The following is a 9,575-nucleotide window of genomic DNA, read 5'->3' on the forward strand; positions in this document are numbered from 1 at the left end:
CAATAAATGATCTACATTTACTTCGTAATAGTAAATGTTCTACATAAACCTCCCCTTCTTTTTCTCTATCTGCCATTTTTAAAAGCTAAGTTCATGGGTAGCCCTACCCTTCTTTATTCTTCCCACTTCGAACTTCAGACTTTTGTGGACCTCTTATTAACTACCGAGATTGTTAACCATTCTCTTTTGTAACTATAGTTAAATCGTTTTTGCCTTATCCATGAGTTGTTTCACAAAGTCTAAAACAAATAAAAGCTGACATTATTATAGTTTATCCAGAACCAAATAGTGGGCTATGCCTCTTATTTCTTTTTGCTTCCAATGTCATGACTCCTAATTTTTTTTTATTTTTATAGACTGCATTTTGATTCATTGTACACAAATAGGGTACAACTTTTCATTTCTATGGTTGTACACAATGTAGATTCACACCATTCATGTAATCATACATGTACATAGAGTAACGATGTCTATCTCATTCCACCATCTTTTATACCCCCATCCCCTCCCCTCTCTCATTTCCCTCTACATAATTCAAAGTTCCTCCATTCTTCTCTTACCCCCCACCCCCACCCCCATTATATATCATCATCCACTTATCAGGGAAAACATTCGGCCTTTGGTTTTTTGAGATTGGTTTATTTTATTTAACATGATATTCTCTAATTCCATCCATTTACCTGCAAATGCAATAGTTTTATTCTTCTTTATGGCTGAATAATATTCCATTGTGTATATATACCACAGTTTCTTTATCCATTCATCTGTTGAAGAGCATCTAGGTTGATTCCACAATCTATCTATTGTGAATTGAGCTGCTATAAACATTGACGTGGTTGCATTACTATAGTATGCTGATTTTAAGTCCTTTGGGTATAAACTGAGGAGTGGGATTACTGGGTCAAAAGGTGGCTCCATACCAAGTTTTCTGAGGAATCTCCATACTGCTTTCCAGAGTGGCTGTACCAATTTGCATCTCCACCAGCAATGTACAAGTGTGCCTTTTTCCCTACATCCACACCATCTATTTCTGCTTGTGTTCTTGATAATAGCCTTTCTAATTGGAGTAAGATGAAATCTTAGGGTTGTTTTAATTTGCATTTCTCTAATTACTAGAGATGTTGAACACTTTTTCATGCATTTGTTAATCACTAAAGAAAGAAACTAATGAAAACCTTAGAAGATGGAAAGATCTCCCATGTTCTTGGATAAGCAGAATTAATATTGTCAAAATGGCCATACTACCAAAGGCACTATACAGATTCAGTGCAATTCCAATTAAAATCCCAACAATGTTCCTCACAGAAATGAGAAAGCAATCACAAAATTCATCTGGAAGAATAAGAGATCTTGAATAGCCAAAGCAATCCTGAGCAGGAAGAGTGAAGCAGGAGGTATCACAATACCAGACCTTCAACTACACTACAGAGCAATAGTAACAAAAATGGCATGGTATTGGTACCAAAATAGACAGGTAGACCAATGGTACAGAATAGAAGACACAAAGACAAACCCACATAAGTACAGTCACCTCATACTAAACAAAGGAGCCAAAAACATACAATGGAGAAAAGATAGCCTGTTCAACAAATGGTGCTGGGAAAACTGGAAATCCATAGGTAATAAAATGAAATTAAACCTCTTTCTCTCACCCTGCACAAAACTCAACTCAAAATGGATCAAGGACCTCGGAATTAGACCAGAGACCCTGCACCAAACAGAAGAAAAAGTAGGCCTGAATCTTCATCATATTGGTTTAGGAGCAAACTTCCTTAACAAGACTCCTAAAGCATAAGAAATAAAAGCAAGGATCAATAAATGGGATGGATACAAACTAAAAAGCTTTTTCTTAGCAAAAGATACAATCAATAATGTGAAAAGAGAGCCTACAAAGTGGGAGAACATCTTTTCCACGTGCACTTCAGATAGAGCACTAATCTCAAAACTTTTAAAGAACTTATAAAACTTTGTACCAAAAATACAAGGAACCCAGTCAATAAATGGGCCAAGGAACTGGACAGACACTTCACAGACGATATACAGGCAATTAACAAATATATGACTCCTCTTAAAGGAAACTGTTCCGAATATTAAGTTCAATGTATTCTTTTTTTGGATACAACATAAAATTCATGCCAGTTTTTTTTTTTTTTTTTTAATTTGGATACTTTTCAAAGTTGTTTTATTGATTTTTTTTCAGGAGAATTTATTTCATGTCATTTTATTTTTAATTAACATGATTGTCCGTTTTTGTGGCACCATGTGATGTTTTGACACGTGTACATTGTGCCATGCTCAAGACAAGGCCACACAGCCTTACCTTAAACATTTATCATTTCTTTGTGGTGAGAATTTAATATCCTGTTTTGAAATATGCAATGCATTGTTGTTGACTCCTGTCACCCTACTGTGCAGTGGAACCTCAGGGATGTGTTCCTACCCTCACATCGTACCCATCGTGCCAGCTTACTTAGTACTTAGACCCTGTTTTTTCCCCAGAAGTTCGTGGTCCTGCTCGTGTTGGGAGGAAACACCGCTGTATCCCCACCGTCTTCCAGCTTCCTGTTCTTTTGGCTGAAAGCCACTTCATTTCATTTTGTATCTGAGTGGTTGCTCTCTGTTTGAACTGGGCCTTTCCATTCTGCTTTCTGCTTCTTTTTTCCTTCTCTTCTAGTCCTTTTTCCTTCTCTTTGGCCTTTCTGTCTTTAACCCCCACTTTCTCAGTCCACCAGTTCGGTGTCTTTTTCCCCAGTGACCTTCCTCACAGAGCCTCCCAGCTGCCTGCCTCACCCTGGTGGTTCTCTGGGCTGCTGCTGAGCTGCTGTCCTGGAACCTGCCTTCACTCTCCTGGGTTTTTCCTACTCTCCTCAACCCCTCGGCATCCTCTTTTTAGGCAGGAAGGATCTGTAGGACTTCCACTCACCAGGGCTGTTCATGCCCTGTAGCTGAGAGCTTGCCCACCCATCTGAGTGGTCAGGAAGTGACCTGAGGACAACCCCTTGGGCCAGAGAAAACCTGTTTCTAGGAGCCACTAACCTACAAGTCAGTTTCCCCATGCCTTTTTTTCTTTTGCCAGTACTGGGAACTGAACTCAGGGGTGCTGTACCCCGGAGCTACATCCCCAGCTCTTTTTTAATTTTACTTTTTATTTTGAAATGGTTTTGCTAAGTTGCCAAAGCTAGCCTTGAACTTTCGATCCTTCCACCTCAGCCTCCCACGTTGCTGGATTACAGGTGTGTGCCAGTATACCCAGCCATCACTCTAATTTTGTGCCTGGTTTGCTTGGGTTCCTCAGTCCTGGTGCTGAGTCTATTTAAAAGAAAAGTAAGTGTAAAGGCAATAGCTACCTTTCAATTTTATTGTTCAAAAAGCTTCATGTCAAACTCAATTAAAAGGCAAATAGTCTTAGGAGGCTCTAGCTCATGGGAGAGCACTTGCTTAGTATGCACAAGACCCTCCTCCACTGACAAAAAAGAAATGTGATACAAATAGGCAAAAGCAAGAAAAAGGATGATAATTCTTTCTAGCTAAGAAGTCATTACATTCTTCCCCATCCTCATTCATCAAAAATTGTATAACCTAATTAAAATTCTAAACCCTTATAAGGTTTTTAATTACTTGCTAAAGCTATTGGCCAGATGGTTAAACATAATAAAAATAATAACACTCTGAAAGGAATGAAGAAAATGTCATGAAAGTTAACAGGGTAGGGGGAAAAAAATCTTAGAACATTACATTGCTCCTTTTAAAAAAGTGTTTCTTGTACCGAAAGAAGTCATTTGACAACCTTCACATCATGCTGCTTGTTTGCAGCTCTGACTTGAGGTAGGTTACTAATCCTCAGGAACAGGCATGACTTTCACTGTGGATTTGAGAATGAAAAATATGTTTGCTTTTACTTCCTAGAAGAGGACCTCAGACCTTCCTGTAATTACAAGCTCAGTGAAGCAGAAATGGGCTTAGAAGGGACAGAATTCTGAAAAAGGGAAATGTCTCTTGCCTTTTTCCTACTCTGTATACCATGGTTTTGACTGTTACCTCCCTTCTCTCTGGTTCATGTATAAAAAGACGTCTGTGGCCTCTTAACTCAGGAAGACAGGAAGGCTGTGCAGGGTACCTGAGCCCAACCTTCCACTGCCTGGTTTGTACTTGCAGGCAAGGACCGTGGAGGGCATGCAGGGGGACCTCACGGCAACCTCCTGTCCTCAGCCAGGAGCAGGCAGCAGCTGCTGTCCTAACAAATCTGCTGAGGAGAGACCCTGATGTCCCTGTCTGATCCCCTCTTGGGTGCCATAGTGCTGTCACCACCCATCTGGAACAGCAGATTTCCTCTTTTTGATTCAGGGCTTTTCCTGCTAATTAGATGCTGGTCGTCCACATTTGCTCAAAGCCTGTACTTTTGATTCTTCCTGGCCCTCCAGAGTGCAGCCAGTGCTAGTTTTCTCTGTCACCTGGGCATATGGGGAACATGACATCCAGCTCAGAGACCAGTGTGGCTCCACTGGCTGCACCTTCTCTGTGCGCTGGTATCTTCGAGAAAGGATGGGGCAGATGTTTTTTTTTTGCCACTAGGTGTAATATGAAATGTGGCCCAAGCAACAGTAGCTCTTGACATTACTGTTTAACAGTTTCACACCATATAAGTGTGGAGTACAATTCAGTCTGAAACTATATATTTCATGTACTGTCATAATAAACTGTGCTAATTAGAAGCCAGAGTCTAGCAAATTGGAAGGTAATTTTAGCTAAAAGCAAAAAATAATTATAATTATCTCTTCTTGATCATAACAAATGCTACAGGATATAGTTAACCACCTCTGTCTCCCAAATGTAAAAGTAGCTTTAATAGAATTTAATAATCAGTTTTCTAGAAAATTATGGAAATGGAATTCTTTACCTCTCTAGAATTTAGAGTAAATGAAAAGTAAAGCATTATTCAGAGGCCATGGATATCCTAGTAAGGTCCTTGAAGGGCAAAAGTAATGTAAAAGGCACTTAAGTAATGACAAGCTCCATTTCTTCCTCTCATTTCATGTTTCCGTAAGGTGGTTGGGCCTTCAGGACAAATTTCTGATGATGCTTCAGTGCATAAAATTAATGAAAAACCAGGCAAACTTGTAGAAGGAATGTATTGAGGTTCAACTTGTGAAATGTGAGCTAGTTCCCTTGCAGTGTGATATTCCCTCATTTTCCTGTTTATACTCCAAATTGGTTTTGTATTATCAGGGAGCAAGGAAATCATTTCCAGCTGTGTAGTGATGACCTATCTATTGAACAAGGAGGTCTCCTGGTGGGGTTGGAGAATAGCACACATCTAGGTAGTACCAAGTAAGCTTCTGGCTCTTCAAAGCTGGCCTTTCTGCTAGTATCACTGACCTGAATTCCTAGGTCCGACCAGGTGGTCTTTTCATTTTCCTGGCTGTTAACATCGCATCTGTTACATGAGGCCCAGAATGACATGGCTAAAAGAGTAGACACCCTTTGTGGCTCTGATTCCTACCAAGGGGCCAGGCAGCCCACATGTCCTGGGTAGCTTCTGGCAGCTACCAGTCAGGCCTTGTTCCTTGCGTCTGCCATGGTGGAAGAAGCACATCCAAGCAGTATTGTTGAGGCCTGGGACTTGTAAAGTTTGTAGGCTTTAACTCAGACACAGAGTCTGAAGTAAAAGTGAATTGAGTATTCTCAGAATTTTGTAGAAAAATTAAGTCTTGCCAGGCTGTTAAAGCCACCTGGTTTGTCTGAGTAGCTCACTCCCCCTCATGAGAAATGAAATCATCCATAGCAGCCTTCCTTCTGTTTTTTTCCTCAGGTTGTCCTTGCTTTAGCTTCTGAGTATAAAACAGAAATAATAGTGTAGACATGATAAGGATGAATTGCTCTGAAAAGCATTTTGAGTTCTTGAGAAATAAAGTGAAAGTCAGAGACCAGGTCTGATCCGTTTTTGGGATCTGATCCAGGACTATTTAACCCAGAACCTAGCACCTTGCTGACTCTCCGACTCTTTTTGCTGACTACATGAAAATGTTTTAGCAAGTGATGCACTGTTAAGCCTTATCGATGTTTCCTTGAGAAGACAGAGCTCTTGGCCATGCCATAAGCTGCATCAAGTCAGTTACGTGAAAGTGATTCCCTTCAACAGCACTGAGGGATAGTCACTCAGCATCAAGTGTGTAGCCCATTCCCTGGCCTCTGGTACAATGCAGACAGAAGTCACATGTGTGGTGGTCAAAACAAGAGGCTCAGGAAATATTTCCAGGGTTCAAATCACTGCATGAAGGGGAATGATGCAGAATAGGGTGAGGTTTCCTAGTTAGATTTTGCCAGGACCTGAGGCCTGCCTGCACATGAGCAAGGCCAGTGATTTGGGGCTTGGCCTGTCCCAGATTAAACATGTTGTCCATGTGTGTTTCCCACTTCCTCAGCCTCAGCTTCTGGAATTCCCCATGTGGTGTTTCAGAGGAGGGACTTTTTTTCATTACGTGTATTTAATTATGATATCCTTGGCTTTGTATGGGGTACTTCTGTGAGGCTGCAGGAGAGAAGATCTTACAGCCTTCAAGGTGCTTGCTTTCCAGTAAAGGAAAGAAGCAAATACTGTCACCACAATGCGATGTGGAACTGATCTAGAAGCTCCCTGGGTGCCGGGGGAGTTAGGATTGCGCATGAAGGAACCCCATCAAGGAGCCCCATCTTGAGGAATATCTGGTTAGGAATTTGGTGACAAGGATAAGAGGTGGAGAGAAAAGCAAGAAAAGAGGGAAAGGCTGGGGTGGCTTTAGAGAACAGTGACTTTCCAAGAGCTTAGACCAGAGGGGCAAAGAGGCCCACCTTGGCGACCCCTGGATACCACCTCTAGGGTTGTAGATTCTTCATATCCTTTTAATGTTATATAGTAAGTACCATGACTGTTTTGCCCAAACAAATGTTGTGGGAACAGAAAAAAATTCTTTCACAGAAAAGCTGAAAGTTCTTGTGAAGTCTTCACTTGACCATTTTCAATTATATTAAAACACAAGGGTTATGGGGGTGTAGCTCAGTGGTAAAGTGCTTGTCTAGTATGACCAAGGCCCTGGATTCAGTACCCCCCCTACCACCACAAATAACTAGAAGTTACTTTTTCTTCTTTCTGAAAAAAATGCAAAGATAAGTGAAGTAGTTAAGAGGGTCAGATACCATTTTGGCTCCAAGGTGGATACCAGCCTTCATATACTATAGACTGTTACCTTCGGTTTGACAAACAGGCTTAACAACTACAGACTAATTAGCCCCACTTTCTCAGACAAAATAAATGGAGCAGGTTTCTGTTATGTGGATTTTCAGTTCTGTCTAAATGCTCTATGTTTCGATTTGATTGAGACATGCCGCCATCTTGTGTGTCTTAAGGATTTATCTGATCATAAGTATTCAACCCAAGTTATTATTTTATGAAACTTGATCATAACTAGGCTAGAATAGGATGGAAACCATGCCTATTGCAAAGACAATTTTGCTGCCCTCAGGACAGCTGAGACCATAAACACAAACCCCTACTGAGCACAAATCCCATTTCCTGTATTGACATTTCTATGGGCAATGATGAGTTTTGACAAATATTCTCATTATTTATATCACTTTCCTCCAAGGACCATATTAATCAATGTTATATTCTTATAAACATTTACAAAGTGATTATTATATCCCAGGTATGACCTAAGAGCATTACAAATATTGTCATTTAATCCACATAATAACCATTTGAAGTAGATACTGTTCTTATTATTCCTGTTTCACAGATAAGGAAATCGAGGCACTAAGTGGTGCCCAAGGTCACACAGGTAGTATTAATTGCCATTTGAGTAGACTTGTGAATTAAAGTTGTGTTTGATGTCACTTGAGTGGAAAAGGATAAAAATTTGCCTGAGAACTTTGCACACTGTACTCTGTGGCAGGTTTGTGTTCTTGGACCATTTTAATTGAGCTCATTTTCCACAGCGTCTTCCCTCCCGATGGCTTGACTCTCCCTTTCCCTTTCAGTCCAGGGAATGGCTGGACCAGAGGTGGCAAGAAACATATTTTAGGTGATAGTACAGATGGAGTTAAATTCCATAGCTTAGGAATAGACCTATTCTTTAGGGAAATTAAGAATTAAATCAACTTTCAAAGGTCAGTCCTGGACATCAATCACCATGTTGACTTTAAAGTAGGAAAATGTATTTTGAGTCCTAAATAGCCATTGGATGGGGCAGTATCTCTGTTTAAGAAGCTCATATCATCTAAGCACATGTGGTGGAAATCTATTCCACATCTGTTCCCATTCTTGACTCATTCTTGACTTGTTTTGTTGAAATGCTAAATTTAAGGACATTGTACTCCTCACAGTAGCCATTGGAGTTTTTTTGTTGGTTTTTGGTTTTTGGTTTTTTTCTAGTGGGGTCTTCTGGTTGACACATCCCACCACCATTGGGGCAGGTTGTGTATTCAACTGTTTTCCTTTCTGTGTTTTCTCCACAGACGTGTCTTCCCCACAGCAGCGAGCTTCTGCCAAGATGAAGCCCATAGAGGAAGGGGTAGAAGATGATGACGAGGTCTTTGAACCAGTGTCTCCAAACACATTTAAAGTTCATCATCTGCCTTGATCAGAATTCAAGTTACCCAGATGGAAACTGTCCCGAAGAGATCCTGATAAAATACCAGCACTTTTCCATGGCTTTTAGATTATTCGACTTCCCTGCACCCAGGCTGGCACAGTCTGAGGGCAGGAAAGTGAGGAAGGATCAAAGACAGAAAAGTCATTTTTCCTGTCCTTTTTATTCGTCAGCTTTTTCAAGTTTTATTGAGCCTTCGGTACTCAACCTCATTCTATTTTGAGATAGATATTTTCACAGTATTTTCTAGCTACAGTAGAGTATTGTTTTAATTGTTAAAATCAGAGGGCTTAGTCAATGCAAATGCTTTTCCACTTAATTTTTCCAAGTTGCAGTTTATTTTCCCCATGGAGAATTTTTTTTTCTACCAAGGCAATCTAAAACAGGTTGTCCATTTGATAATTTTAACAAACAATGTAAGTTGAAATTAAGATTAAGGTAACATTAAAAAGCAGGGAATCTTCTGCTTTGCTCAATTGATTTTTTTTTAAATGGGACATTTTAAAGAAAGATATGATTCAACTGGTTTTCTTTTTCTCCCAGGCCAGAAGTATTCCTCCACTAGATCACCTTACTTATTTGGGCACTGTAAATAGCTCGATAATGACCAAACTCATCTGAGTGTACTCATATTGCCCTTATATTATGCCATTATCTGCCGGTCTGAAACCTGAAGCTGGAATGATAATAAACAAAAGCATTTCTGAGCACAGCATCACGTTCAGCTAAACTCAGCCTCCTTGCAATCTGGAGCCATCTTGCCCCAAACCACTAGACGTGGAAATACTGTACCTGTGGGGAAGGGAGGGGAGCCAGGTGGCTTAGCAAGGTTCACAGGATGAGGTGGTGGAGATTGGCTTCGTTTTTTGGCCTGCTTTTGGAGTGTCATATTGTTCCCTGGAGGCCAGGTCCTCGGTACCAGAGCTGTGGACATGAATGCAGCTGTGGATG

General features: G+C 40.5%; 1 protein-coding gene across 2 annotated transcripts in view; it reads left to right on the forward strand.

Annotated features, from left to right (window-relative positions):
• Bves (blood vessel epicardial substance) overlaps positions 1-9,331 on the forward strand; it is a 34,519-nt gene extending 25,188 nt beyond the window's left edge. For both annotated transcript variants that reach the window (XM_047559600.1, XM_047559601.1), the window contains exon 8: positions 8,491-9,331. In XM_047559600.1, the coding sequence (XP_047415556.1) occupies positions 8,491-8,615 (125 nt within the window). In that variant the 3' untranslated portion in view covers positions 8,616-9,331. The remainder of the gene's footprint in view (positions 1-8,490) is intronic.
• Positions 9,332-9,575: the final 244 nt, after the last annotated feature.

The sequence above is a fragment of the Sciurus carolinensis genome, chromosome 7 (genome assembly GCF_902686445.1).
Source record: "Sciurus carolinensis chromosome 7, mSciCar1.2, whole genome shotgun sequence".
Classification (NCBI taxonomy): Eukaryota; Metazoa; Chordata; class Mammalia; order Rodentia; family Sciuridae; genus Sciurus; species Sciurus carolinensis.